Source organism: Penicillium robsamsonii, assembly GCF_028829455.1.
Source record: "Penicillium robsamsonii strain IBT 29466 chromosome Unknown utg000001l_segment0_segment0, whole genome shotgun sequence".
NCBI lineage: Eukaryota > Fungi > Ascomycota > Eurotiomycetes > Eurotiales > Aspergillaceae > Penicillium > Penicillium robsamsonii.
In genome coordinates, this window is record NW_026643219.1 from 979,373 (window position 1) to 1,005,025 (window position 25,653).

Below are 25,653 nucleotides of genomic sequence, written 5' to 3' on the forward strand. Positions count from 1 at the left end.
CATACAATGTATGGATTGCACTCATTCAAATGACCCGGCTCTCTCAGCCTAGTATATATTTAGTATACCAACTTCATCTTACACCACCTACACTCCAGTGAATCAAGAAACAGTAGAATACAGATCACATTGGATATCATCTAGTCGGCAAAACAAATCTAAAACCAAAATTCACCATATATAAGGTGAGGGACTGATATAATGCAATCCAAATCATCAACTCCAGATCAAACCCAACCTATTTTTATGGTGTCAGAACAGTCTGAAATCCACCACCGCCTGCTCCCCTCTTCAGGCGTGAGCCTTCTTGGCCAACAAGTTCAAAGCACTACCAGCAAGGATGAATGCACACTGGTCCTTGCTGAAAGTGTGCTGAACAGGAATAGTAAACACCTCCCCAGTCTTCTGCTTAGTAACACGCAGCTGGATTTCACCCTGGCCGCCAGACTCAAGCACATCGTAAAGACCAACTGTATCAACCTTATCACAAGCATCAATACGATCGTAGTCCTCACGGTTGGCAAATGTCAGAGGGACAACACCCTGCTTCTTGAGGTTGGTCTCGTGGATACGGGCAAAGCTCTTGGAAACAATAACCCGGCCGCCGAGGTAGCGGGGCTGCAGCGCAGCGTGCTCGCGCGCAGAGCCCTCGCCGTAGTTATCCTCCGCAACAACGAGCCATGAGATTCCGCGCTCCTTCCATGCCTCTGCTAGCTCGGGGATTCCGTACTGCTTGCCGGCTTCATCGTAAGCGACGTTGGTTTCGCCAGTGGCAGCGTTGACGGCGCCGATCAAAGTGTTCGCGGAGATGTTGGGCAGGTGACCCTTGTACTTCAACCAGGGGCCTGCGGCCGAGATAGTATCGGTCGTGCACTGGCCCTTGACCTTGTACAGGACCTGGAGACCTGAAAGATCGCCCTTGGGGAAGGGAGCGAAGGGCTCGAGGAGGGCGAGACGGTCGGAGGTCGGTGAGACGATGACTTCGCTGCTTGCGTCTGGGACGGCGGCTGTGGGGAGGAAGTTGGGGTTACCTTCTTCGAAACCGGCGCTGGGGAGGTCGAAGCCGCTGGGGGGCTGGAACTTGAATTCTGAGCCGTCCGGTGCGGTCAGGGCGTCGGTCATGGGGTTGAAGGTCGTGCTGCCGGAGTAGGCGAGCGCGGTGACGAGTTCCGGCGAGGCGAGGAAGTTCATGGTTTGACGGTTGCCGTCGTTGCGGCCGGGGAAGTTGCGGTTGTAAGAGGTGAAGATGGCGTTGTCTTCACCCTTGGGGACGCCGTCGGTGCGCTTCCATTGGCCGATACAGGGGCCGCAGGCGTTGGCGAGGACGATGCCGCCGGCTTCGGAGAAGGTGTTTAGCGTTTGATCGCGGTCGAGAGTGGCGCGGATCTGTTCACTGCCGGGGGTGATGAAGAAATCGGCTTTGGGCTTGAGGCCGGCTGCGGTGGCCTGCTTGACGAGATCCTCGGCGCGGGTCATGTCTTCGTACGAAGAGTTGGTGCAGCTACCGATGAGGCCGGCACCGAAGGTCTCGGGCCACTTCTTCTCGCGGACGGTGTCGGCGAACTTGGACAGAGGCACTGAGAAGTCGGGGGTGAAGGGTCCGTTGATGTGGGGCTCGAGCTCGGACAGGTTGATGGTGATCAGCTGGTCATACTCGGCCTTGGTGTCGGCGCGCAGCAGGCTCGAGGGGCCGGCGGCGGCAATCTTGGCAGCGGCCTCTGCGACGTGACCACGGTGGGTCGATTGCAGGTAGGGAACCATGCTAGGCGAGAAGGGGAAGATAGAGGTGGTAGCACCCACCTCAGCACCCATATTACAGCAGGTAGCCATACCCGTGCAGCTCAGAGTCTCGACACCAGGTCCGTGATACTCAAGGATAGAGCCAGTGCCACCGCGAACAGTCAGCTTACCAGCCAGGGAGAGGATGATATCCTTAGGCGAAGCCCATCCGCTAAGCTTACCCTCCAGGCGAACACCGAGAATCTTAGGAGCCTTCAACTCCCAAGGGGCGTCGACGAGGGCATCAACAGCATCGGCACCACCAACACCGATAGCGATAGCACCAAGACCACCTCCGTTAGGAGTGTGGCTGTCGGTACCGAGCATCATCAATCCAGGGGCGGCGTAGTTCTCCAACACGCTCTGGTGGATAATACCAGCACCAGGGGGCCAGAACTCAATACCGTAGCGCTTAGCAGCACTCTCCAGGAAGTCGAACACCTCGCTATTACCCTTGATCGAAGCCGGCAAATCGGTATCGGCACCGCGCTCACCGACGATCATGTGGTCGCAGTGGATACTGGCTGGGACGGCGGTGGAGGGAAGACCGCAGGACATGAACTGGAGGAGAGCCATCTGGGCCGAAGCATCTTGCATAGCGACACGGTCGGGCTTCAGCTTCAAGTTGGCCTTGCCTCGAATGTCGCGGCCATCGTTGGTCCCCGTGAGCAATGACTCCTCAACATTGTCCAGATGCGCGTAGAGGATCTTCTCGGCGAGGGTAAGGGCGCGGTCAGAGCCAAGGACTCGGCGGACCTGCTCGAGGTTACGGACGAGCTTGGGGTATGGGGGCATGCGGGAGGAGGAGGCCTCGGTGGCTAGGCCACGGGCGAGGAGCCGTTGTGGGGAGAGGCGTGTGGCCATCTATATAAGATGTTAGTTTGTCCAATTGAGTTGTCTTCAATGTTTACTTACCCCGCGAGAGGCAGAGACCCGCTGCCAAACAAGTTGGCTCACCATGTTTACTGTCAAGTTTGGGGGAGAAACTGGAGGAAGACAAGATGTTCCTTTTTTTCCCTCCAATTATACGTTATTTGTATGCGCTCTGATTGGTCGGTGAATGCGCCGATTTCGGAATCCCGATCTCTATTATGTGGGGAAATAGGGTATCTATACAACGGACTTTTTTGATAATTCTCTACATCTTAGGGAGTTGAAGTTCACAATGGGAATCATCTAGAGAGATAATGAGTAGCCTCCGCAAGACCCTCTCGATATTTGTTATCCAAGTACCCAGGATCTGCCTCGATCTATAGAGAACTTTGTGATAGCACTATCTCTTCTAGCCATTCCTCTATGCTACATAGTCTACTCAGCATATTTCCATCGGTAAGGCCAGGCCTACAGATTCTATTCTTTCTAGCCATCTAGACAATGGCTGCTTCTATAATCTTACTAAATCCAGGCTACTCCATAGAGGCCGTATGAGATGGTTAGGAGCAATGACCCGACAAATTTTGCTCCTATGCTATAGATTAATAGTCGATGGTGTAGTTATGCATATCGTCGTCAAACTTGTATATTAACATCACACACTCCCATTACATATAATACATATAAGATGTCATTATTTCATCTTGCTTAGAAAGAATATCTTTTGGCCGACACCTATTTGGCCAAAGGCACAGTCACCGAGGCTCAGGCAAGCGAGATGCAAGCCTCCGAGAAATTTCCGACTTACGAGGAGACGACAAAGTCTTCTAAGGAAAAAACGATGGACAATTTGATAAATGAAATACAAAAAGCCCAGAGGCCTGAAGACCTTCCTGTTCACCTGCTTTCAACCGAATTGGATTTTGAAGACAAATGTATTCTCCTTACACACGCCCGGACACTGTATTGCTTGAAGACGCACTTTGGCTTTTGGGCTCGCATAAGCTTTCTCAGTCGGTGTGCTGTTATTTTCACATCGCACATGCCCCAGCAAAGACTACTGGAGATACCACTAAAGAGACCTCACAAGGCCGGATACGCGACCGTCTACTCTTGTCTTTCGTGAACGGGGAAATTCCATTAAACTCGAAGTAAAACCATGAGACACCGAAGTGCCTTCGTTCCCAATACAAATGCCAATGCCAAAACTGTCCCATCTCAAACGCCTATCGTCACATAAAGAAATAGAACAGAAAAAAAGATAAGACTCTGATCATACAATCAAACACCACTGTATGCCTAAGACATTCCATGGCCAATTCTTCAACATCGGCGCAAATTCAAAAACATCGGTGGAAATAAAACACATAGGTAGAGAAAAGAGAAAGGATTGGTCTAAGCACCGGATGTCTTAAGACTCTTCTTCCTCGTCGACCACTGCGGCACGGAGTTCCCAAACCAAATCGTAGCATTCAGCTAGCAGGTTATTGACACAGCCCTGGCCCTCCGGGATATCTGGACCCACGTAGAATTTCCCATCGACTCGCATGTTGTCAATCGAGTTGAGCTGTTTCAGTCAGTTCATATACACAAGTAGTGTGGATGGTTACATACCTTCATGCTGTATGGATAAAGTTCGCGCGAATTTGCAACGCCTCCCGACTCCTTGACTTCAATCAAGCACCGGCGGAGAGTTTGAAGTTGGTTATAGACTGGGAGTAGAGCTTCAGATACAGGTTCTGATGAAATCAAAAGCGCGTATATGTATGCATAACTGCGACGAATGAGGTATAAGAGCGTCTAAAAATATATTAGCCAAATCCACCAAAGAATGTCCGAGAAGAAATTCTTACTCTCTGCGCGTGCAGGTCTGCTGGCTGACCTGCAGCATCGACAAAATTTCCATTGACACGTGCCTCATCAATTCGGTCGAGCTTTCGCTGGTATACGAAGAGATCGGTTTCGCGCAGCGACCAAGCTTGTGTTACAGACAAACGATCCAGTTGGTTGCGGATGTCCAACAATCGTTCATATTGATCTCGGAACCGCTCATCAATTTTACCCTCTCTGTACTTGAATCAGCCGATGTCCGATCATCCCGGTGGTAGGCTAGAACATACCGCTCGAGCACAATTTCAGTCCAGCGCCAACACCTGTGAATCAAAGACTTAAGGTCGTCCTGTCCTGCAAGAACATTTCCCTCCTCATCCACAAAGTTGCCGTCCTTTGTGGTCTTTTCAATTTTCTTCAGTTGTTCTCGAAGAGCGTTTACTTCCGAGGCCGAGAACTAACAAATCAACCATCAGTTAGTACCGATCGGATAGATTATACAAATAACTGATGGCATACTTTTGACCGGGTGTTCACGGCTGATGTTGACCGCAAAATTGAAACCAGTGTCTCGTGTGTCTGCGCCAAAGGAGGAGCCAATACAGCAAGACCCTTCTGCAACTTCGCTAGTGATTGTTCACAGTGTTCCAGACGGTTTTCCAAGAGCGTGAGCAGGGCCGGTGAGTATGTGTTCCGGCCACGCTCAAGGGTTTCCCGTGTAGACTGTAGTGTTTTGGTGATCGAGTTCAGATCCTTCGAGCTATAGAATCCAGCCTCTTCAAGGTGGTCGAGTAAGCGCTACAAAACCGTTAGTGTCCAGGGCACAAAGCTAACGAGACGAGCCGAGAGAAATCATAGGAGTAAATACCTGGATAGTAGTCGCCAAGGAGTATCTGGAAAAATGTCAGTCACGGTCATGAGATGGTGGGGTAAGGACATCGTCACTCACACTGCGGGAGCTTCGTTGTTCCTCCCAACTGTTAAAAACAGCAGGGAAATCAACTGGAAACAATCATCCAAGACATAATCCACTATCATAGAGTGTCAGTCACCTCCAAGGCGAGTGCGTGATCTGCTGAACTCACAGCGATTGTGCACCAAGCGGCGACCTTGCTCTTTACGAACCGAATTGAGCTTCTCAACTTCTCCGATCACCTCCTCGTAAAGCGGTAGAACATCGCGGGACTTTACGTAAGAGGACTTGTCCCGTTTGATTAGGAGCAGCGCGTCGCGGGTTCGGAGCAGGCTTTCAAGGATGGGCTGCTCCTGCGGATCCAGCGGGACCGGGATAGCGGGGGACTCCATGGTTGGAGAATGCGATAAGTATGCAGATTAGAAAAAGCAAGGTTCGAGTTGAATAAAAGGAATAGATTCCCTGGAAGTAAAGACAAGAAGAGTCGATCGTACGATTGGATCCCACCGGGATGTGATGTCAATTAATGAATGGATTGATTGATAGGGAGATCATGCAGATACCACCAGATCGCATGGGCCCCGCGCGGTCGGGATTACTATCGGATTATGTCATCTAAATCATTATGTCATCTGGTTCCAGCTCCGTTTACGGCTTAGTGCCAAGTCACGAGGAGGGAGGTAGGCTAATCCCGATTAGTCCGAGCCCTAAGCGAGGGCTTTTTCCCACACACGGCGCGTTTGCCCTGTTCGGGTGTCTATCATTGGCGTTCTCCTCTCTTCTTCTTTCCCATCCCCAACTCTCTTCAAGACACCCAGTTCGGTCAACACCACCCGTCGACATGTCTACCGCCGAGCTCGCCTGCTCTTACGCCGCCCTCATCCTGGCCGATGACGGTATTGAGGTCTCCGTACGTATCCAAAATTCCTTGGTGGAATAGTGGAGGCTTGAAGATCGCACTTGAAGCTTTCTTTACTGTGTGAAATTGAGCTTTGGGAGAAACGCAACAGCCCGCTGGAAAGCTACTGGACGATTATAGCGAAAACTGTGACTGACCTTTAATCTTCATTCAGGCCGACAAGATCCAGACCCTCATCACTGCCGCCAAGGTCCAGGAGGTTGAGCCCATCTGGGCCTCCATCTTCGCCCGGGTAAATACCTGACCCCATTCCACAACACGCGCCAATATCGAAACAACCCGAACATGGCCGCGCGCGATAATTTAAAGACTCGATAACTAATTCGATTTTCAACACAGGCCCTCGAGGGTAAGGACATCAAGGATCTCCTGACCAACGTCGGTTCCGCTGGCCCCGCTGCCGCTGCCCCCGCTGGTGGTGCCGCCGCCGCTGCCGCCCCTGCTGAGGCCAAGGCTGAGGAGAAGGAGGAGGGTAAGTTTGATATGCATCTCTGGTTTGTGAGTTACGATACTAATCCCCACTACAGACAAGGAGGAGTCCGATGAGGACATGGGCTTCGGTCTCTTCGACTAAGCGTCTTATCTCCATATCGAATTTTAAAACTCGTTTCCTTTTTTTCTCTATTCCTCAACATCTTTTACCACTGCCGCCTGGCGGCGCCCTCGACGATTCTCTATTGTACTCGATACTCCACGACCCCCACTACGACCTAGAACCCGGGGAAGAAAAAAAAAGAAAATTAGCAAAAGAATTCAAACGGACACGGACATTCATGGAGACTGGGTGCTCGGTGTGCCTCCGCGTCACAAAGTGGCCGAGGTATACTCGATCGGATACCGCTGCGATTCCGAAACTATTGTTGCTTCCTGGATTTTAGGGGAATTGAAGACGTTTGGCACACTTCTTGGTTTGTCCACGATCAAAGTTCTGCTTTGATCTGGCGAGTAGATGTATGATTCGTTTTCTCGCCCTCCACATGGATCAGCTAGCTTAGTTTGCTCGGTCCTCGTGTCAAGTCTGTCATGCGACCATGAACCAACAACAAATGCCGTCTGATTCTTGCATGGGGTACTTGCTCGTAGGCCAAGTGACGTAGTGCTGTAGGGCTGATGATTGACGTCCCTTACATTGATCTTTCGACATCAAGCTGATCTTTCATTGAGCGCACCCAGGCAGCCCTTGTGGTTATCGCTCCACGGGCTAGACTCATCGACGGTGCAAAGTACAACATGCATAGGCTTTGGGACAACACCCTGGACTCCACACGCAGCCGTCTACTCTTGTATGATTACATCGATAATATCAACGATGTGCACTAGTAGCCATTTCAAGGTTGCTCTATCGCGAACAACACTACTCCGTATGTATATCGACGCTAACCACATATATTGGATTCAGTTGCGTTCACTATCAAAACACTATGCTACTCCAAAATTTTCTGATGTCCAGCATCACCAACAAACGCACGCAAATCGTCTCTCATCCAAAAGAACTTTGAGCTCCAGGGAAGTACATATTCGACAGTATATAGGCAAAAGGCCGTTGCTCTAGATAAAAGAGCAAATGTCAATATTTAGGAGATCGCCGAGAGACGAGGGTCCTGAACGGCGTAGATCCGGAATTGAATGAAGATGACCACATCCTCAACCATAGTTCCTAGTGATCCAATCAACCATGGAAGATTGGTAAGGAAATATTCTTTCTCGGTAGAATGGCAAAGAATCTATATCACGCCGTTAGCTTGCGTCCAGTTCATAGTGCAACTTGCAATATCACTCACCCCTGCACCGTAAGTCAAGTTTCCGAGAAGAGAGAGAATAAAGAACAAAAGTGACAATCCTAGATAGAGGTCAACATCAACCTTGCATATGCATCATCGGAGGACAGTAAAGAAATACCTTCGCATGACTTCTCGCTGTAGTTTTTGTAGATCTGAGGCAATCTCGCTCTGCAATCCAAGTCAATATCAACTCATCAGCCCCAAAGATAGGAGATACCCACCCCAGATAGCACACAGCACTGAAATATCCCAGCACCTGCCCCCCAATAGCTTCCTCGGAACCATTCTTATTGTCCAATGGCGCCGGCGCCCACATCCCCATCTGCCAGGCCATGGTCCAACCGAGCATACCAATGAGGAAAATCCCAGCAACACTAGTAATATTCTTAACCCACGCCTTACGGCCATAGTCACTCTCCTCGACGATCTTGGCCAGGGTATCCTCAACCTCACTCTCGCGCCGGCCACTAGCGTGGTAACGGCGCAATGAGCCTGACGACCGACGCCGCGACTCAGAAGAAGCGAGGGGGTCACTGAATCGCCGCCCCAGCAACGGGGTAGTCGGGTCCGGGGTCTCTGTGGACGAGCGTCGGCGGTGGAAAGGCTCCGGGCGCGAGTTGCGCACTTTATAGTACACACACTGCGCGATCAGCACGCCGTCTGCAATGCAGAAGTATACCGCGATCGCAACGATCACAGGTACAAGCCCGGCTAGTAGGCCGCCAGCGAGGTTTGCGATATCGCCGATGAGCCAGACAGAGATAAAGAGGAGAGAGATGGCTTCTGCGTTGCCATTGCGGTAGTTCTCAATTAGCTGAGGTACCTATAACAGTATTGTTAGATACATTGACTCCGTGTTTTGTGACTCTCTGCCGTCGAACATACCAAAAGGAAGAACCAGCAGGTCATAGAGACTGAACCAAAGAGACCAGATGCAGCCTCACGGGCTGTTAAAGGTATAGGGCCGTGATCCATGCTTTCTATGCTCTGCAACAGATGTGTGCTTGAGTGAAAGAAAATTGCGCGGGAGATAAGGCTATGACACAATCTACTCGGGGTACTCCCGCTATGTCCAAGCTTTCAAGGCTCCATAGGAAAATCTCTTGAAATACCTACATATATGTTCATATTCTACTTAAATATGATATATTTTTATATTAGAACGTACAGTTAATTTTTTTTTTAAACCAAAAGTACAAAAAAAAGAAACATGAATCTGTCAGTGCAGGATGATATGCATCAGCCAAGAATTAGATTGCTAGAGCCAATGATACACGTCCTTATGGTCATGCAATCTAAAATCCAAGTGCTACACATATACTCTGTACGACTATGATCGAGGCAATATCCTATAGGATATAAATTCCCCGTCAACGTTCTCTCAAGGCTTGCAAGATTGTAAAAAAAAGGTATGGAAAATATACTTTGGTTACATACTTTGGTTATATAAAAATTTCCCAAGACAATCTACATCGCCCAGAAAAATCGGAAAAGTCCAGATGGACAATTGAATGATTATCTTTTACGAGATATACTTTTGACTCTACTAGAAACATACCTGGTATCATTTCCTCTGCGTGTGAACCTTTTAGTCGACTGGAATTCCCAAAATAAGCCAGGGTTATGCTATAAATATTGTTATAATCTCAAAAAATATGTGCATAGAATCATTCGATTATTTTCTATTGTACTCAAGACTAATACAGAATTCATCTTAATCATGAAGCTGAATCATTCCCCTCGCATAATGGCGAGTTCATCCTCGAGCATGCTGACTGCAAAATCCCCAAGAGAGTCCTTAATAGTGCCATCTAACAAACGTTGGCGGGCTGCATCTGAGATTGCTGCCATGGCCTCCAGATAATTGGTCAAGGGTGCATAGTCCACAACCACCTCGCTCCAGTTGCCTCTATCGACGCCGTATTGGGAAAGGAAAATACGAAGAGTTTGCAACCCCTCGCGCGTGAGCCACCCTTCAAGGGCCGCCGGATCCCTGAGGGGTGGACGTGAGTGCGGGATATCGAAATGCTCTGTGTTTTCGTCTTCGTCCTCAAACCCAACTGACTCTTCGTCGTCCGATGGGACATTGGGAGGGCGGGCATCGTGGTTGATCTGACCGAGAAGGTCCTGCAGCCAATTTTCGCCACCTCCAGCTGGAGCTGCATAGATGGGAGTAGGTTCAGATTGTTGCTTGTAGGCTTCAGATTCATAAGGGGGAAGTGGATCGGAGGAGGACAACCGACCAGCCACAAAGTGATTCGGAAGATGGGTTGTCACTTTGGCTATATCGGACAAGACTACATGACGAGCGATGTCCAAAGTAATCTCTGGCGGCTCATTGGGCTCCTCGCCAGAGATAGAATCTGCGACTTCCATAATGAGAGAGATAGCCTCTGGGGTATTCCAAAGATCCTTTGCACGGGCGATGTAGAGTTCGGTAAGCAGCTCATGAGCGCCTGTAGGAGGCATCTTGCCCCATATTTGCTTGGGAACGTGCTGAACATCAAGTTCTTGGGCTAGCCTGCTGAAAATCCACGGGTAGCGGGACATGGCGAGCTGCAGCTGTCGACGACATTCTTGGGGCTTGTTCAACCGGAGGTATGCCATTACCAGCGAGCATTGGATATTGGGGAGGTTGGCCCAGTCGCGACTGAAGCGTGTCTGGGTGCATAGCTGCACGAATTGTGCATATTCTCTACCTCGGAGCGCGAGGTGGTCGATGAGCAGCCTCATACAGTAAGGATCACTGTTATCCAGACTGAGCAAGAGCTTGGCCCATTCATAAGCGGTTCTCCATGTGCCCTTCATTGCTAGGTTGGTGATGTACCTCCACCCAACAAGCCAGAGCTCTCGGTTCTCCGCATGTATGAAATCAAGCCTGGCCTCGCCTTCCTTGAGGCGATTAGCAAATGAAGAGTGTACTGAGCGTCCAATATTGAATAGAGCTCTTTCCATCAAATCGGCAGACACGGCATGATCACCTTGATGTTTGGCAATCTCCGACACTTGGAGAAGCGTAGAAATATGGTATGGGTTGTATTGGAGGTGTCCGATGAGTCGCTGTGGGTCCATAGATTCAACACAGAGGTCAAACTGCCGCTGTACATCTTGGTAGGCGGTATTGTGCACCAGTCGGTAGAGAGTCTCCCCGGAAGGAAGCTTCTCCACAGTCTCCATGCCTAGCCCTCCACTTGGAGCACGAGGCCACTCATCTTTGCCCTGCATTAGAACATTGCGTCGCAATGTAACTCCAGCCAGACTTTGACCTCGACTAGCTGGACTATATCTTCCCGTCAAAGCCTGAGCAAGGTCGACCATTTGTCGATTGCGATCCCGACGGCGGCCCGTTCCACTATCCGCTGGCTGATCAAAGTTTTCCAGAACAACATTTCCAAACAGTCTGCGCATCTCATTCGTCGCATTGAGAAATTTGGGTTCGATACCGAGCAATTCGCTCGTAGTCTTCGGGAAAGAGGTTTCGGGAGTGTGCCTGGTAGGTAGACCTGTGCCAACTGACGAGTGTCCACCTGTTGATAACTCTTTCAATGCCCGATCAATTTCATCCAGTTCTGCTTCATTTGATTTTGAAGGCGGAGTATTGGCCGGATCGGAGGTTTTGGCTGCCTTCTTCTTTTTTTTTTTCTTGTTGCTCTTTTTGGCCTTTATCGGGGTTGGTTCAGGCTCTGGTGTCTGTGTGCGAGGTTCCTCCTCTATTTCCTCTTCGTCTTCTTCTTCTTCTTCCTCATCTTCATTTTCGGCGTTCAGCAAATCGAAGGCATTGAACTTCGGTTTCGCGGGGCGCGGGGCTTCGTCTTCGCTTGACTCATCTTGCTGCTCAGATTCTCGCTGCTGTTCTTGTTCACGCAGCTTTTGCAGCTTTCGGATTGCTCGTGATGACATCCTATGCACTAAGGCAAAAGCCTTTGAACGAATATAATAGAAGCTGTCTGCAAAAGTAGAAACAAAAAAGAACGCGCCGAAACAAAACCGCGGGGAATGACGACAGAGACTAATCCGGACTAGCGCTATTTTGGAGAACATTCGCACGTGACTTCATCTCGAGGAGCTGGACCTCCTTGACAAGGTTGAAACCTCATCTACATACTATCTCAGAGCTGTTATCTGCCTTGCAGAAGGCACAGAAGTTTAACAGCTGTCATATTTACTGCTGGTTCAATGCGTCGGGCGACTATTCAGGCCTGCCGTACTGCTCGGCGTGCACCAGTATGGAACATTGCCGCTAAACGGCCGTGCCCTTTGACCTTCAACCAGCCGCGAGGTATTCGGCCATATTCTGGCGGCAGACCCTCATCCTACACCCCGGTAGCTCCACAATCATCTATGCATCGCCGCAAACTCTCCCTCGCCGTTATCTCGACCGTTGTTGCCTCGGGGGCATGGTATGCTTATCAGGGTGACACCGTTAGATCGGCAGCAACCCAAGTTCGGGGTTTCGCATCGAGCGCCCTCAACTCTGCCTACGCAGAAAGCCCTGCTGAGTCCACGCGGCGTGCGTTGATGGTCAGCGGGGATCAATTCTACACCGCGACGCTCTCCGGAGACCAACCTATTGCCAAGAACACAGACGAGTCAGGTCGCCAAGTCCTAGAGATGTTGACCCCCGAACAAGCGACCCAGAAGCTTCGCAAGAATGAGGAGTCATACCTGGTCAATCGGGGCAAGGGTGTCGTTCGTTATGATGTGGTTCAGGTTGCCAGCAATTCCCCCATTGAGGATGACCATGCGGAGAAGATAGTGGAGATTCCCGCATCCGTGGCTGCTGTCAGCAATGGCGAGCCGAGCAGTGACTGGATGTTTTGGGGAGTTTTCGACGGTCACTCGTACGTAGTGTCAAGGTTGAATACTTATCATGCAAGTACTGACTATAAATTAGGGGCTGGACCACATCCGCCAAATTGCGCAATGTTTTGATCTCATACGTGGCCCGTGAATTGAATACAACTTACAAAGCTGCCTCTGCTGACCCATCTCTCCTGGTGCCAACATCCGAGGCCATCGATGCTGCTATCAAGCAGGGTTTCGTCCGCCTCGACAATGACATCGTGCACGAGAGTTTCAAGGAAGTCATGAAGTCTAAATCACGACGGGTAGCCGCCGAGCTCCTTGCTCCTGCCCTATCAGGCTCATGTGCTCTTCTCAGCTTCTATGACTCCCAGTCCAAGGATCTCAAGGTTGCTGTTACCGGAGATTCTCGCGCAGTTCTGGGCCGTCGCGGCCCTAGCGGGAAATGGACTGCTACTGCTCTTTCCGAGGACCAGACTGGTGGCACACCATCTGAAATGAAACGTCTGCGTGAGGAGCACCCCGGCGAGCCATATGTCACCAAGAACGGTCGAATCCTCGGTCAGCTTGAACCCAGCCGTGCGTTCGGTGACGCTTTCTACAAGTGGAGCCGGGACGTCCAAGATACGATCAAAGCGAAGTTCTTTGGGCGCACTCCTCATCCTATGCTCAAGACGCCCCCCTATGTCACCGCCGAGCCTATCATTACTACCACCAAGATTGATCCCTCCAAGGGCGACTTTGTCGTCATGGCTACCGATGGTCTGTGGGAGATGCTGAGCAATGAAGAAGTCGTCGGCCTGGTTGGTCAGTGGGTTGAGCAACAACAATCCGCTGCGGCTGGCACAGGTAGCAAGGCTTGGTTACAGAGCTGGTTTGGGTTCGATAGTCAGAAGAAACTGCCCGTGGAGGCCGCAACCGACGGATCGACGGAAGGCCAACGGCGTCCCATCCGCCAGCAGCAATATGATATCTCTGGTGCGGCTACTCGATTTGTTGTTGAGGACAAGAACGCAGCAACACATCTTGTGCGGAACGCAATGGGCGGAAAGGACAAGGACATGGTGTGTGCGTTGCTGACGCTACCCAGTCCTTACTCTCGCCGATACCGGTATGAAAATCCTTTACATGACATTACTTTCTTTTTAACGGTCTGACTAATCTTTTCTAGCGACGATGTTACCGTTGAGGTCATCTTCTTTGGTCAGGGCCCTGATTCGCGCACTGTGGAGGTCAACCAGGAAGCGAGTGCCTCAGAACAGCCTCCGAAGTCAAAGCTTTAGGCGTTTGCTTGGTCTTTTCTTATTCGTGCACGAAATTTCTAAAGCATTTTGAAGGATGGCGGAATTTTTTTGATACGTTTTGCAATCTACTTTCTCCAGTGGGTTGTCACTACTGAATCTATGGCAAGGCCAACACAAGATACTAGGGAATAGTTTCTCCAATGTATAATGCGTATTTGCAATGTGCGTTGTATGCTTTTTACCGTCTTCGTATATGGTATACATATATGTACCGGATAATGCCTGGCACTTGAGACCTTTTTCCGTTTTAGTCCTCACCTCCTGCCGCTTTTTGATCACTCCCTATATTAATTCCAAGTGATATAACGTATTTCACTACCGAGTCGGCCACACCACCGAGTCGGCCACCCAATCTAACTTATGAATTTTAATTGCAATTATTTCAACGAAAACGCCATTAAATTAATTCAACTAACTAATCGGTCTATCTGGACAGGTTTCTCTTCTATGCCCTGGCAACCTGCATATTCCACACCCCCGGGGGGGGCGCGTACGTGGCCGAATAGCCGATTCTCCCTGTATATTGGCGCTGGGGGGAGGTGGTTCAACTGCTTCCCCCGTCTGTAAAATTAAAGTAGAGGCTTCTTGAACTGAGAGGCCTTCTTCGGAAGGTATATGCCTTCTAGATCGGGTGCGCTTTTGCTTCTTCTTCTCATTTTCAGCGCGTAATTCCTTGTTTTCTTTCGCCAGTAAGATAGCACCTTGCATTGTAAGACGGAAGCCCTTCATAAGCTGGTTTAATGCACGATCTGACGGGCTAGGCGGACTTCGAGATCTTGTACGAAGTAAAGCTTTGATTGACGAAGCCTGTCGACGTAGTTCTTTCTCTGTAGCTGGTGTTTTTGGTGTAAAATTCCGACTCGATTCGCTCCCCCGGCTCGGAGGGGGGGGTCGGTGTTCGAAGACGAATATTTAGCTTCGAGATCACTCGGTCGGGTGCAAAAGGTACTAAGCCAGCTGCTCCGAAGCTATTTTTAATAGTCTCTAATTTAAAGGCTTCAATTCGTGCGAGGGGGTATGCTTCGAGGAAGTCAAGTTTATCGATATGGTTAATCCCATTCCGCATTTTTATCTCAACTAGCCGACCATATGATCGTTTTAACACCGCAAAATAACCGATATCAAGAGGCTGTAAAAGATGAGAGGAGTGCGGAGGCATACAGATCGGTATAATATGATTTTTCTCGCATATTTCATCGAACTTTGGGGTTAAATGGCTTCCGTGACCGTCGAGTACTAGAAGTCGATACCTCCCCTTCGTACGTAAAGAAGTCGTCGGAATAAAGAGCCTTTCGAGCCACCGAAGTCCAATTTCATCGGAGGTCCATCCATTCGGACTAACTTCAAACCGCCAGTCATCTGGAAGGCCGTCGAACCAAGATTCGAGGAAGACTTTGCCTTTAAAAATCACACACGGAGGGAGGGCCCACCCCGAAGCATTCGTACACTCAATAGTAGTCACCCATTCACGATTTCCAGGTTATAAAACTGAGCGCCGACTAGAGAGTTCACTCCTCGTGATCACCTTCGCCGTAGCGATTAACCCTATCGCGAAACCAGTCTCGTCGAAGTTATAAACGTCATCGGGGTCGATTCCAAATTAAAGGATTATTTTTTAAATAAGATCGAACCACTCTCGAATGATTTTTAGGTCTTCGCATTTCGCGCGATCGTAATTATAACGTCTCGAGAACCGGGATAAAAGAAGAGGGTTTCTTTTAACGAACTTCATAACCCAATTTTCGCCGACCGAAAGAACCGGGGTAGTTCCACGCTGTTCGAGGAGAAGATTCGCCATTTCTCGTACAGTAGCATGGCGGGGGGCTACTCCACGAGAATCCATAGAGAGAATCCATTTTCGAAGAGATTCCTCCTCAACCTCTGTTAATTTATGCGAATTTGCGCGAGAAATCGCGCGGTGTTGAAGACCGCGTAGTCTGTCTTGAAGAGTTGAACGTGGTACGTTAAATCGGCGCGCCACTTCACGAATAGAAGAGATTTCTTTATTCTTAAAAGCCTGAATGGCTAAAAGAATCCTACCCTCTTGCTCTGTTGAATTTCTAGAGGTTTGGGAGCGAATTGGTGGCATAGTGGGTGGTTGAAGATAAAGGGTTAAAATTAATTGACGCGTTTTGGGTGGGGTGGCCGACTCGGTGGTGTGGCCGACTCGGTAGTGAAATACGTTAACGTATAAACTCTTAGTCTCTAAATAGACCTATCAATATGCGGTGTGAACCCAGCGCGACATTCGGATATAAAACTATCCTCCCAATCCGCAGACTAGGGCATCCCGACCGTGTAGAGTAGCGATTGCGACCTAAATTTTATAAAAGGCTTCTAGCGTGTAATACCGAGTACACTCCGAGACTCCCTCTTCTACACATAAGTAGATAGCTATAAAGAAGGAGCACTTTATTGCTCACCGGGAAAACGCCATGCACACCATTAACACATCGGCTGCGATGAAATGTTTCCTGGATTCTTATAGTCCACCGCTGATTATAAGTATTTCTCGGTTCTCCTGCACCTGCGTTTGAAGGATTTGAAGTAGGTGTATATCGTCGAAGGTGAGACGGATACACTGAGGGATGATGCTCGACTGATGACTATTATTGTGAGAAGTGAGGAATATTGTACATGAATGCGAGTGGACAAGGAGAATAATGTTACACAATGAGTCTCGAAACCAGTCGATAAACTATATGCATCCTGGACTGTCATTTCGCAGGCGGGTTGGACTGAATTATGCACTGTGACGACTGCTCCTATCCGAGCCGGCCCATAAAGTCTGTACCAGTCACCCAAAAGGCATGGGTTAATCAGGTCTGACATGGGCTTGCTTTCGAATTTCGGTGTGAATGTGGGCTTCATCCTGACGGAGTTCCGAAATTCATTTGGAGCCAGTGCGTGTTCGCAACACAATGATGGAGTATAGCCGAGCCACATCGATCAATGGCATGGGAAAGAGCCCGTGTCATTCCAAATGAAACGTTTCCCATGGATGGAATCAGCGCAAGTTTTTCAACTGGAAAGGGTCCTTATCACCCGGCTTCTTAAAAGCGATAGATTTTTCAATGAAGCGTTGCATTGTCACTGGTGAAAACACCTTATTGTCCAGTATCCAAGTCTGCAGCGTAGCAACGTTGGTACTGGTGATCCAGTAGAGCATAAGCGCAGCTGGCATCTCTTGAGTCCAGCTCGCAAAGCCAATGTAGCATGTCAAAACCACAACAAAGGTCCGTAACCCGGTGAAAGTGACCTGCTTATACATCTCGGTCTTTGGAAGCTGCTGGATTGTGTTCCAGGGCAGGACTTTCCACCCAATCAGAACATTCCCCAGAATCGACGCAGTCAGAAAAAGTGGCAGAACTCCTGTCGAGTCACCAGCCAGCAAATCAGGAAACCAGAGGGCGCCCTCATTCGCAAGAGTGGGCTCCATGGTTAAATGCAGAGATTGGGCTGCGGAGGCAGGGTCTTGCGACTCGATGAACGACGACAGCCAGGCAATGATGCCGCTATTCATGCCACTCATCCCGCGCAGACTCTCCATGAGCGCAATGAAAACAGGTATCTGCAGAAAGACAATTGCTTTGTGCTTGCCAGACACTCCCCAACGCTTATGAAGCTCAGCTGTTCGTTTGTTTATATCAAGCAAGACGTTTTTCTTTATTTGGGGAGTTGTTAAATTCTTATCGCCTATGGCCTTGTACTGAGACATATGTTTCTCTGTATATCTCTTCCCCCACGCGCTTAAAATTGGCGATATCTTTTTTTCGCGTTGGCGATGGAGTCGAGTATATAACAGGATGGGTAACCCGACAAACGTACGAACAAGTACGGCCGTTAGGGGAATCGAGGCAACCCATGGTAGACACGAGACATTGTGAACGCCGTGAATAAATGCGGCAGAGCCGTCCAATGCAAAATCGACGATGGCGGATGAGGCTGGTCTTGTTGGGTGGAAATGTCGAACTTGCGAGCGAGGCAATTGTATGGCTCGCATTAAATGCAGAGCATGTGCCGAGCGGATGGCATACATCACTCCGAGCGGGGTGAGAGAGATAGAAAATAAAATGTAGCTAGAAAAAGCGAAGCTATATGAGTCGCGGAACGGTAATCAGATGTTTGGAAAATCATCATGTGACACGTATGAGGGTCACTTCATTGGCCCGATTGATCAAACTTGTTGACAGCAAGAGAGGGGGAGCATTTTCTGACTTATTATCCAGTTTGACTTCAAATTCTTTTACTATGTGTGATTTCTGATGAGGTCTCTTTAATCATTGCCTTTTCACTATGGCCCTCTTATCAAACGCCATTCTGGCCGTTCTAGTCCTCACCGCCACGGCTGTCCTGCTTCCGAAGCTAACAGGTGTTCTCCTCGGTCTAGTATTTCGGGGAGTGGGTTGGCTGATATGGCGACGAACACGGTCTCGTCGGGAATATGTGATCGCGCGGGCGCGATCTGATGAGGAGGAGTTACGCGCCTCACGGCCGAAGGGTACAACAATTTCACCATCGCGGAACGGTGCCGAAGATGAGGATTGGGAGAAGGTGGATAGTTCAGGCCCAGGCGGGGTACAGACATCGACTGGTAGTGAAACCAGTGGAGTTACTAGCCAGGAAAGCAGCCGGAGTTCAGAGGACTGGGATGGGATTATCGGGTTCTTCCACCCATTCTGGTATGGCATCTCTATATATATCGAAACGCACAACGCTGACTAGGTGCTACAGCAATGCCGGCGGAGGTGGCGAACGAGTCTTATGGGAAGCAGTACGTGCAACACAGAAGCGCTGGCCGAAGGCAATCTGCGCTATCTACACAGGTGATCACGAAGTCAATAAAGCCACGATGCTGGAGAGAGTGGAGAACCGGTTCAATATCCACCTACACACGCCAACCGTGGTGCTCCTATACCTGACGACCCGCAAGTATGTTGTTAGTAGCTCATACCCTTACATGACGCTGCTGGGACAGTCGCTGGGGTCACTGGTTGTTGCGTATGACGCTTTTACGCTGCTTGTACCGGATGTTTTTGTTGACACCATGGGTTATGCCTTCACGCTTGCTCTGTGCAAATGGCTTTTCCCGACAGTGCCTGTTGGCGCCTATGTTCATTACCCGACCATATCAACCGACATGCTCGCCTCCCTTGACGACAAGAGTGGGGTGCAAGGGATCAATTCCGGCGCAGGGAAAGGGTGGAAAGGGAAAATCAAGCGTCGGTATTGGGAGCTATTTGCCAAGCTGTATGGCTGGGTCGGTCGACAGGTCGATGTAGTTATGTGCAACTCGTCCTGGACGGCGGCACACATTCGCACGCTCTGGGGCACCGGCAAGAAAAGCAGCAACAGCAGTGGCGACGGGACCGCATCATCGCCGGCGGTGGTGTTCCCCCCAACAGCAGTCACCGAACTACAGTCAGATATTGCCGTTGACATGGAGAGCGAAAAGACTCGCCTGCCCGTTCTACTTTACATTGCTCAATTCCGGCCAGAGAAGAACCACCCGTTAGTGTTGCGCTCCTTTGCGCGATTCTTACAAGAACGAACAAACAACCCAGCCTACGAAGGTCAACCTCTTCCACGTCTTGTGCTCATTGGATCCGTGCGCCATGCCAGTCCAGATGAAACCCACATCTACAATCTGCGCCTTCTGGCGCATGAACTCCGCATCCGCGACCATACCACCTTCTTGTGCGACGCTAGCTGGCCTGCCATGCTGTCCCATCTCAGTACCGCCTCGGTTGGCGTCAACGCCATGTGGAACGAGCACTTCGGTATTTGTGTCGTGGAGTACCAAGCCGCTGGTCTCATCTGTGTGACACATGACTCGGGCGGTCCACGTGAAGATATTGTCGTTGATTTGGGCGATGGTGCAACTGGATTCCGAGCTAAAACAGAAGAGCAGTTTGCTGCCTCTTTCGAGGCTGCCCTTGCTCTTCCAGAGGCAGAGAAACTCGCCATGCGGCAGCGGGCTCGTCGCTCGGCTCAACGGTTCACCGCAGAGGAGTTCTCCCGCAAGTGGCTGGATCAAGTACAAAAGCTTGTTAAGGCGTCGAAGGTTTAACTTTTGAGATATCCCCTCCTGGAAATAGACGAATGGCATTTTTATCTAGTTTAGTAGTTTGCCGAAAAAGAAGTGAATTCAAAGTCAATTCTAAGATAACAGCTCTTAAAGACTGCACTTAATTCGTAGTAATCGTAAAATAGAAATAGAAGATGTAGCTAAGTCTAAGACTCATGCATAAAAAAAGACACCTCAACTAGAGCATCTCAAGCCTTCTGACCAAAAACAAAGACCGCCTGCAATACAACAGATGACAATGCGAACACCATGGACTTCCCCTTTTAATCGCTATCGCTAGGCTCTTCGCCATCCGAGTCAGCTCCATCGCCGGTATTTTGAATACCTTCGGCCATGATATACTCAGTTTGCTGGAGAGTCTTCTTAATCTCATTATTGTTGAAAACCAGCTCCGCGGGCTTCTGACCATGCTTATTCCGCACTCGAGGATCACACCCAGCCTCACACATCATCTTGATCATGGCCTCACCCAGTTCTGCGTCTTTCTCGTTGGCGTACCGCACTGCGATGTGCAACGGTGTGTCCTTGTCCAGCCGGGTCAACGGGTCGCATTCGAAGAATTGGATATCAAACAACGCATCCATAGTATCATCTAATCACAAAAAAAAGAGGGTTAGCTTCTATAAGAGATGGGCATTGAGGAAGTGGCAAAGTAAACACGTACAGCTGCCGTACTGGGCACAGATGTGCAATGCGTGATTTCCCATAGAGTCTGTCACCTCATTGAAGAATTGTGCCACTTGCTCATTTGACTTGTCTTCCATGTCATTCAACACTTGCTCAATTAGGTGGGGTTGGTCCCGGCGGCAGGCTTCCACGACCAGCTCGCGGGGTGATGCGCCCTAAATCATAGCGGCATTAGCGTTGAACTTTAGCATGAGTCTGGTGCACAGGATTTACCTCGTCAGCCATCTCTGTATATGGGTTCACAAAGTCCGGAATACCCGAGAGTGAAGTCGGTAGTACAGGAATTGGTGCTCAGCTGTAATAGGACGTGAGGAGCTAGTTGTAAGAAGAGCCTGGCGTTTTGTATGGTGTTTTGGTGATCAGAACGAATCTTCCAAAATGAAATGAAGTGGAATGTGTATGTACAAGCTGGACTGTCGGATCAAACAGGCATTCAAGTTCCTGGGCAATACTACAGGTTATTGAAGTTGTTCCCCAGGCACATCCCACGCGCGGGCCGCCCGGATATATAATACTCCAGATTCCGTCTGAATTTAGCCGCGCGCCTAGATCTCTTATCAACGACGGTGATGTTCTGCACCTAATAGGGACTACGTTATACAGCTGCTGAGAACCTAACTTTCTCCTCATATAGCTATCTGACACTTTCCTAACCTTACCCACCGCATCCTCCAGCCAGATCATTAAGATGCTAGTCTGTATGTGCTATCTCCGTGTTAACGGTATCCAACGATGGTCCAGAACAGAAACTGACTCCTCTCTCTAGTCTGTCCTAATTGCAGCAATGCACTCACCATTTCTAAAGCGGACTCAAGCACAAGATTTCCTGCGGGTGTGAACCGCTTCGAATGTCGCGTCTGTCCCTATGAAGCTCCGCTGGACAAGAACTATTTCGAGAAGAAAGATATGAAGCAAAAGGAAGTGGACGATGTCTTTGGTGGCAAGGAGGAGTTTGCCAATGCTGACAGTGTTGGAAGTAAGTTGTTTCTGTTATCTTCTCTCAGAAGTGACATGTCCGTCGAGATATACAAGGCTGACATGCTCTCTTTTTTTTTACTTGCAGCTCAATGCCCCGCCGAAAGCTGCAACGGGGAACGTGCGTACTTCTTCCAGCTGCAGATTCGTAGTGCAGATGAACCGATGACTACATTCTTGAAGGTATGTTTCCCTCCTTACGTTCAACGTGAGGTACCCGTCTCTGACAGCTTTAGTGTACCTCGTGTGGTGCTCGGTGGAGAGAAAATTAGAATTGGGAGACAAGGCTGAGAACAAGTCACTTGGATTTATTTTTGCTTTTATTTTTATTACAGCGAGGTGCAAATGGTGCATTTACTAAGTATTTTGGAGGGGGGTTGGATGTAACTCCAAACTATCAAGCTGATACGATACCCAAATTGATCGACGCCACAGTTCAGTGCGCAGATTATTTTACGATCAGCGGAAACTTTTTTCGGTGGAACATGGATCTAGTTTTTATGCATTTTGTATTTTATATCATATTTTATTGCGGTTGTTAGTATTCTTTGTACTTTTACTTGTAGATACAATTGGTCTAGTACAGATGTAGACCCCGACATTTATCATCGTCGGCCAAAAAAAGAAAGAAAAAAAAATTTCTATATGCATGACATTGTTGGTGGGATGATTTGGCGGTGAGAATGTTGCCCCTCACCCGCGGGGCTCTCAGAGGCAAAAGGGAAGAAGAAAAAAAGTGAAAAAAGTGAAAAAAATGGATTGACACACCCAATCGCCACAGTAGGCAAAAAAAAAAAAAGGAAAATACACAGAGTAAACAATGCAAACCAGAAGATTATCACCCAACCACTCTGCGTTGCTGCCCAGTTCAAGCGTTTAGAGCCACAGAGTGGGCTGGGACGGAGCCGATGAAAAAAAAATTCGCACCGAGTGGAGTGCCGTGGCAGGACAAAACCTTGGAAACGGAAGGATGTTTCAAGCAAAGAAGTAGATAGTACATTAAAAGATAGTAGAGAATGCATACAATAGTAAGTACCTATACATCATCCTACCAACCCACATTGCAAAATCTGCGTGCACGGGTAAGGGCTAGAGCCAATCAGCAACCCTAACCAAAAATGGCTTGGCCCCACCTGCTGACTCGCCTCGCTCGCTTGCCCCTCCATATAAGGATTTCCCCTCCTCCCCCTCCCACAAACTTTTCTTTCTTCCTCTCGTCTGCTACAGTGAGTTTTTCCTGACCCCCTACTGCTTTTAAAGCTATCCCTCCTCCGACTCTTTACTGATTTCATTTGCTCAGTACCTCTACGCGTTCTGCCGTAGTCTCTGAGCAATTTTTCCACAGATTTTTTCTAGTATCTTACAAAGAACTACAAAAAGTTACAACCGTCATCATGGGGTATGTGATCACAAATTCACTCTTCCAAGAGAACCGAGACTGACTTCAAAACAGTAAGGAAGAGCGTAGCCACATCAACATCGTCGTTATCGGCCATGTCGATTCCGGCAAGTCCACCACCACTGGTCACATGATCTACAAGTGTGGTGGTATTGACCAGCGTACCATCGAGAAGTTCGAGAAGGAGGCTGCTGAGCTCGGAAAGGGTTCCTTCAAGTACGCCTGGGTTCTTGACAAACTCAAGGCTGAGCGTGAGCGTGGTATCACCATCGATATCGCCCTCTGGAAGTTCCAGACCGCCAAGTACGAGGTCACCGTCATCGGTAAGAGACTTTCCCAATTAACTCTGTTGGTTGCATACATACTAATTTCTTCATCACAGATGCCCCCGGTCACCGTGATTTCATCAAGAACATGATCACTGGTACCTCCCAGGCCGATTGCGCTATTCTCATCATCGCCTCCGGCACTGGTGAGTTCGAGGCTGGTATCTCCAAGGATGGCCAGACCCGTGAGCACGCTCTGCTTGCCTTCACCCTCGGTGTTAAGCAGCTCATCGTTGCCCTCAACAAGATGGACACCTGCAAGTGGTCCGAGGATCGTTACAACGAGATTGTCAAGGAGACCTCCAACTTCATCAAGAAGGTCGGCTACAACCCCAAGGCTGTTCCCTTCGTCCCCATCTCCGGATTCAACGGCGACAACATGCTCGAGGTTTCCACCAACTGCCCCTGGTACAAGGGTTGGGAGAAGGAGACCAAGGCTGGCAAGTCCACCGGAAAGACCCTTCTCGAGGCCATTGACGCCATTGAGACCCCCGTCCGTCCCTCCAACAAGCCCCTCCGTCTTCCCCTCCAGGATGTGTACAAGATCTCCGGTATTGGCACAGTTCCCGTCGGTCGTGTCGAGACTGGTATCATCACTCCCGGCATGATCGTCACCTTCGCCCCCGCCAACGTCACCACTGAAGTCAAGTCCGTTGAGATGCACCACCAGCAGCTCAAGGCCGGTAACCCCGGTGACAACGTCGGCTTCAACGTCAAGAACGTTTCCGTCAAGGAGGTTCGCCGCGGTAACGTCGCTTCCGACTCCAAGAACGACCCCGCTGCCGGATGTGACTCCTTCAACGCTCAGGTCATTGTCCTGAACCACCCCGGTCAGGTCGGCGCTGGTTACGCCCCAGTCCTCGATTGCCACACTGCCCACATTGCCTGCAAGTTCGCCGAGCTTCTCGAGAAGATCGATCGTCGTACCGGTAAGGCCACCGAGACCTCCCCCAAGTTCATCAAGTCCGGTGATGCCGCTATCGTCAAGATGGTTCCCTCCAAGCCCATGTGTGTTGAGGCCTTCACCGACTACCCCCCTCTCGGTCGTTTCGCCGTCCGTGACATGCGCCAGACCGTTGCCGTCGGTGTCATCAAGTCCGTTGTTAAGAACGCTGGTGGCGCTGGTAAGGTCACCAAGGCCGCTACCAAGGCTGGTAAGAAATAAATGATTCTCGGATGATGCTCATTATGCCGTGATGATTTTTTCTTTTCAAAAACAATTACTGGATGGAAGGTAGATTTGCTGGTTAGTTGCTCAAAATCACTACCCACATTTTTATGACTCAAGTCAATTTATTCTCTTTTTTCCTCGTAAACTTTTGTAACAGCGTAGACAATGATCTGTAAAATAGTTTATCAACCCTTGGTAGTGTTGTCTCACCATGGGTGACTTGTGTGTGAACTCTAGTTCGTGTGTGGCATGCCTGGGTTGCTGGGCATGTACACAGTATACCCATGTATACTACGTACTACGTACCTTCTGTTAAGACTAAACAATATTTGTTCCCAAGTCACATATCTCATTCAACTTTCGACTATCCATAATTCATTATCAAACTTCAATTCCCCATTCCCATCTTGTAACTCCATATATCAAGCGATATCAAGGACTCCCACCATCTTCAATCTAGGGCCTAACTGTAGACTAATTCCATCCTAATTCGAAGGACTATTCCAGATTTGTCTCTACAGACTCGATCTTGGTCAATTGCCGACAAGGCATCTGATCGGCCGGAAACATATATTTTGTCATTTTTGTACATACAGTTGTTAAAACATATACATGTGTCTAACGAAGAGAAGTTCCAATGAATGAACACCGATTTAAACCATGATCATTGAAGTGACTAATAATCAGAACGCATGGCGCTATACATTAGGCTCTTAGGTACATATATATTCAAGCCAACCTCGATTTCCATCTTAACCTCAACTTAGGTCCATCTCCAAATCGAACCCAATCTAAACATACGAAC

The 25,653-nt window shown here is 49.3% G+C and overlaps 12 protein-coding genes across 12 annotated transcripts; 6 read left to right on the forward strand and 6 right to left on the reverse strand.

The window, feature by feature from the left end:
* Positions 1–291: 291 nt before the first annotated feature.
* Positions 292–2,739, reverse strand: N7447_000403 (aconitate hydratase ACO2; the record flags this gene model as incomplete). The annotated part of the gene is made up of 2 exons (XM_057224679.1): positions 292–2,643; positions 2,695–2,739. 2 exons carry the CDS (start codon positions 2,737–2,739, stop codon positions 292–294), a joined length of 2,397 nt encoding a protein of 798 aa, XP_057088695.1.
* A 1,324-nt stretch (positions 2,740–4,063) lies between these two features.
* Positions 4,064–5,787, reverse strand: N7447_000404 (uncharacterized protein; the record flags this gene model as incomplete). The annotated part of the gene is made up of 8 exons (XM_057224680.1): positions 4,064–4,219; positions 4,267–4,452; positions 4,506–4,719; positions 4,773–4,939; positions 5,002–5,280; positions 5,351–5,375; positions 5,432–5,513; positions 5,568–5,787. The coding sequence occupies 8 exons, from the start codon at positions 5,785–5,787 to the stop codon at positions 4,064–4,066; spliced, it is 1,329 nt and encodes a 442-aa protein (XP_057088696.1).
* Positions 5,788–6,020: 233 nt separating this feature from the next.
* On the forward strand, positions 6,021–6,888 carry rpp1 (ribosomal P1 domain-containing protein; the record flags this gene model as incomplete). Its single annotated transcript, XM_057224681.1, has 4 exons — positions 6,021–6,305; positions 6,469–6,546; positions 6,654–6,786; positions 6,842–6,888. 4 exons carry the CDS (start codon positions 6,021–6,023, stop codon positions 6,886–6,888), a joined length of 543 nt encoding a protein of 180 aa, XP_057088697.1.
* Positions 6,889–7,888: 1,000 nt separating this feature from the next.
* N7447_000406 (PQ-loop repeat-containing protein) lies at positions 7,889–9,070 on the reverse strand (the record flags this gene model as incomplete). Its single annotated transcript, XM_057224682.1, has 5 exons — positions 7,889–8,038; positions 8,096–8,154; positions 8,214–8,263; positions 8,317–8,918; positions 8,981–9,070. 5 exons carry the CDS (start codon positions 9,068–9,070, stop codon positions 7,889–7,891), a joined length of 951 nt encoding a protein of 316 aa, XP_057088698.1.
* Positions 9,071–9,826: 756 nt separating this feature from the next.
* N7447_000407 (transcriptional repressor TCF25 family protein) lies at positions 9,827–11,995 on the reverse strand (the record flags this gene model as incomplete). Its single annotated transcript, XM_057224683.1, has 1 exon — positions 9,827–11,995. The coding sequence occupies one exon, from the start codon at positions 11,993–11,995 to the stop codon at positions 9,827–9,829; it is 2,169 nt and encodes a 722-aa protein (XP_057088699.1).
* Positions 11,996–12,271: 276 nt separating this feature from the next.
* On the forward strand, positions 12,272–14,181 carry ptcF (type 2C protein phosphatase ptcF; the record flags this gene model as incomplete). The annotated part of the gene is made up of 3 exons (XM_057224684.1): positions 12,272–12,936; positions 12,990–14,009; positions 14,070–14,181. 3 exons carry the CDS (start codon positions 12,272–12,274, stop codon positions 14,179–14,181), a joined length of 1,797 nt encoding a protein of 598 aa, XP_057088700.1.
* A 3,028-nt stretch (positions 14,182–17,209) lies between these two features.
* On the reverse strand, positions 17,210–17,752 carry N7447_000409 (putative mitochondrial export translocase Oxa2; the record flags this gene model as incomplete). The annotated part of the gene is made up of 1 exon (XM_057224685.1): positions 17,210–17,752. One exon carries the CDS (start codon positions 17,750–17,752, stop codon positions 17,210–17,212), a length of 543 nt encoding a protein of 180 aa, XP_057088701.1.
* A 746-nt stretch (positions 17,753–18,498) lies between these two features.
* N7447_000410 (alpha-1,2-mannosyltransferase ALG11) lies at positions 18,499–20,272 on the forward strand (the record flags this gene model as incomplete). Its single annotated transcript, XM_057224686.1, has 2 exons — positions 18,499–18,884; positions 18,937–20,272. 2 exons carry the CDS (start codon positions 18,499–18,501, stop codon positions 20,270–20,272), a joined length of 1,722 nt encoding a protein of 573 aa, XP_057088702.1.
* Positions 20,273–20,553: 281 nt separating this feature from the next.
* On the reverse strand, positions 20,554–21,284 carry N7447_000411 (ankyrin repeat-containing protein ANK1; the record flags this gene model as incomplete). The annotated part of the gene is made up of 3 exons (XM_057224687.1): positions 21,191–21,284; positions 20,955–21,132; positions 20,554–20,882 (listed from the first exon to the last, which is right to left on the reverse strand). The coding sequence occupies exons 1-3, from the start codon at positions 21,200–21,202 to the stop codon at positions 20,554–20,556; spliced, it is 519 nt and encodes a 172-aa protein (XP_057088703.1). The 5' UTR covers positions 21,203–21,284.
* A 76-nt stretch (positions 21,285–21,360) lies between these two features.
* N7447_000412 (uncharacterized protein) lies at positions 21,361–21,587 on the forward strand (the record flags this gene model as incomplete). Its single annotated transcript, XM_057224688.1, is given in 2 exon segments — positions 21,361–21,374; positions 21,386–21,587. 2 exon segments carry the CDS (start codon positions 21,361–21,363, stop codon positions 21,585–21,587), a joined length of 216 nt encoding a protein of 71 aa, XP_057088704.1.
* A 78-nt stretch (positions 21,588–21,665) lies between these two features.
* Positions 21,666–22,224, forward strand: N7447_000413 (DNA-directed RNA polymerase III core subunit RPC11; the record flags this gene model as incomplete). Its single annotated transcript, XM_057224689.1, has 4 exons — positions 21,666–21,675; positions 21,744–21,953; positions 22,041–22,135; positions 22,189–22,224. The coding sequence occupies 4 exons, from the start codon at positions 21,666–21,668 to the stop codon at positions 22,222–22,224; spliced, it is 351 nt and encodes a 116-aa protein (XP_057088705.1).
* Positions 22,225–23,346: 1,122 nt separating this feature from the next.
* Positions 23,347–24,842, forward strand: N7447_000414 (translation elongation factor EF-1 alpha; the record flags this gene model as incomplete). The annotated part of the gene is made up of 3 exons (XM_057224690.1): positions 23,347–23,351; positions 23,406–23,674; positions 23,734–24,842. 3 exons carry the CDS (start codon positions 23,347–23,349, stop codon positions 24,840–24,842), a joined length of 1,383 nt encoding a protein of 460 aa, XP_057088706.1.
* Positions 24,843–25,653: the final 811 nt, after the last annotated feature.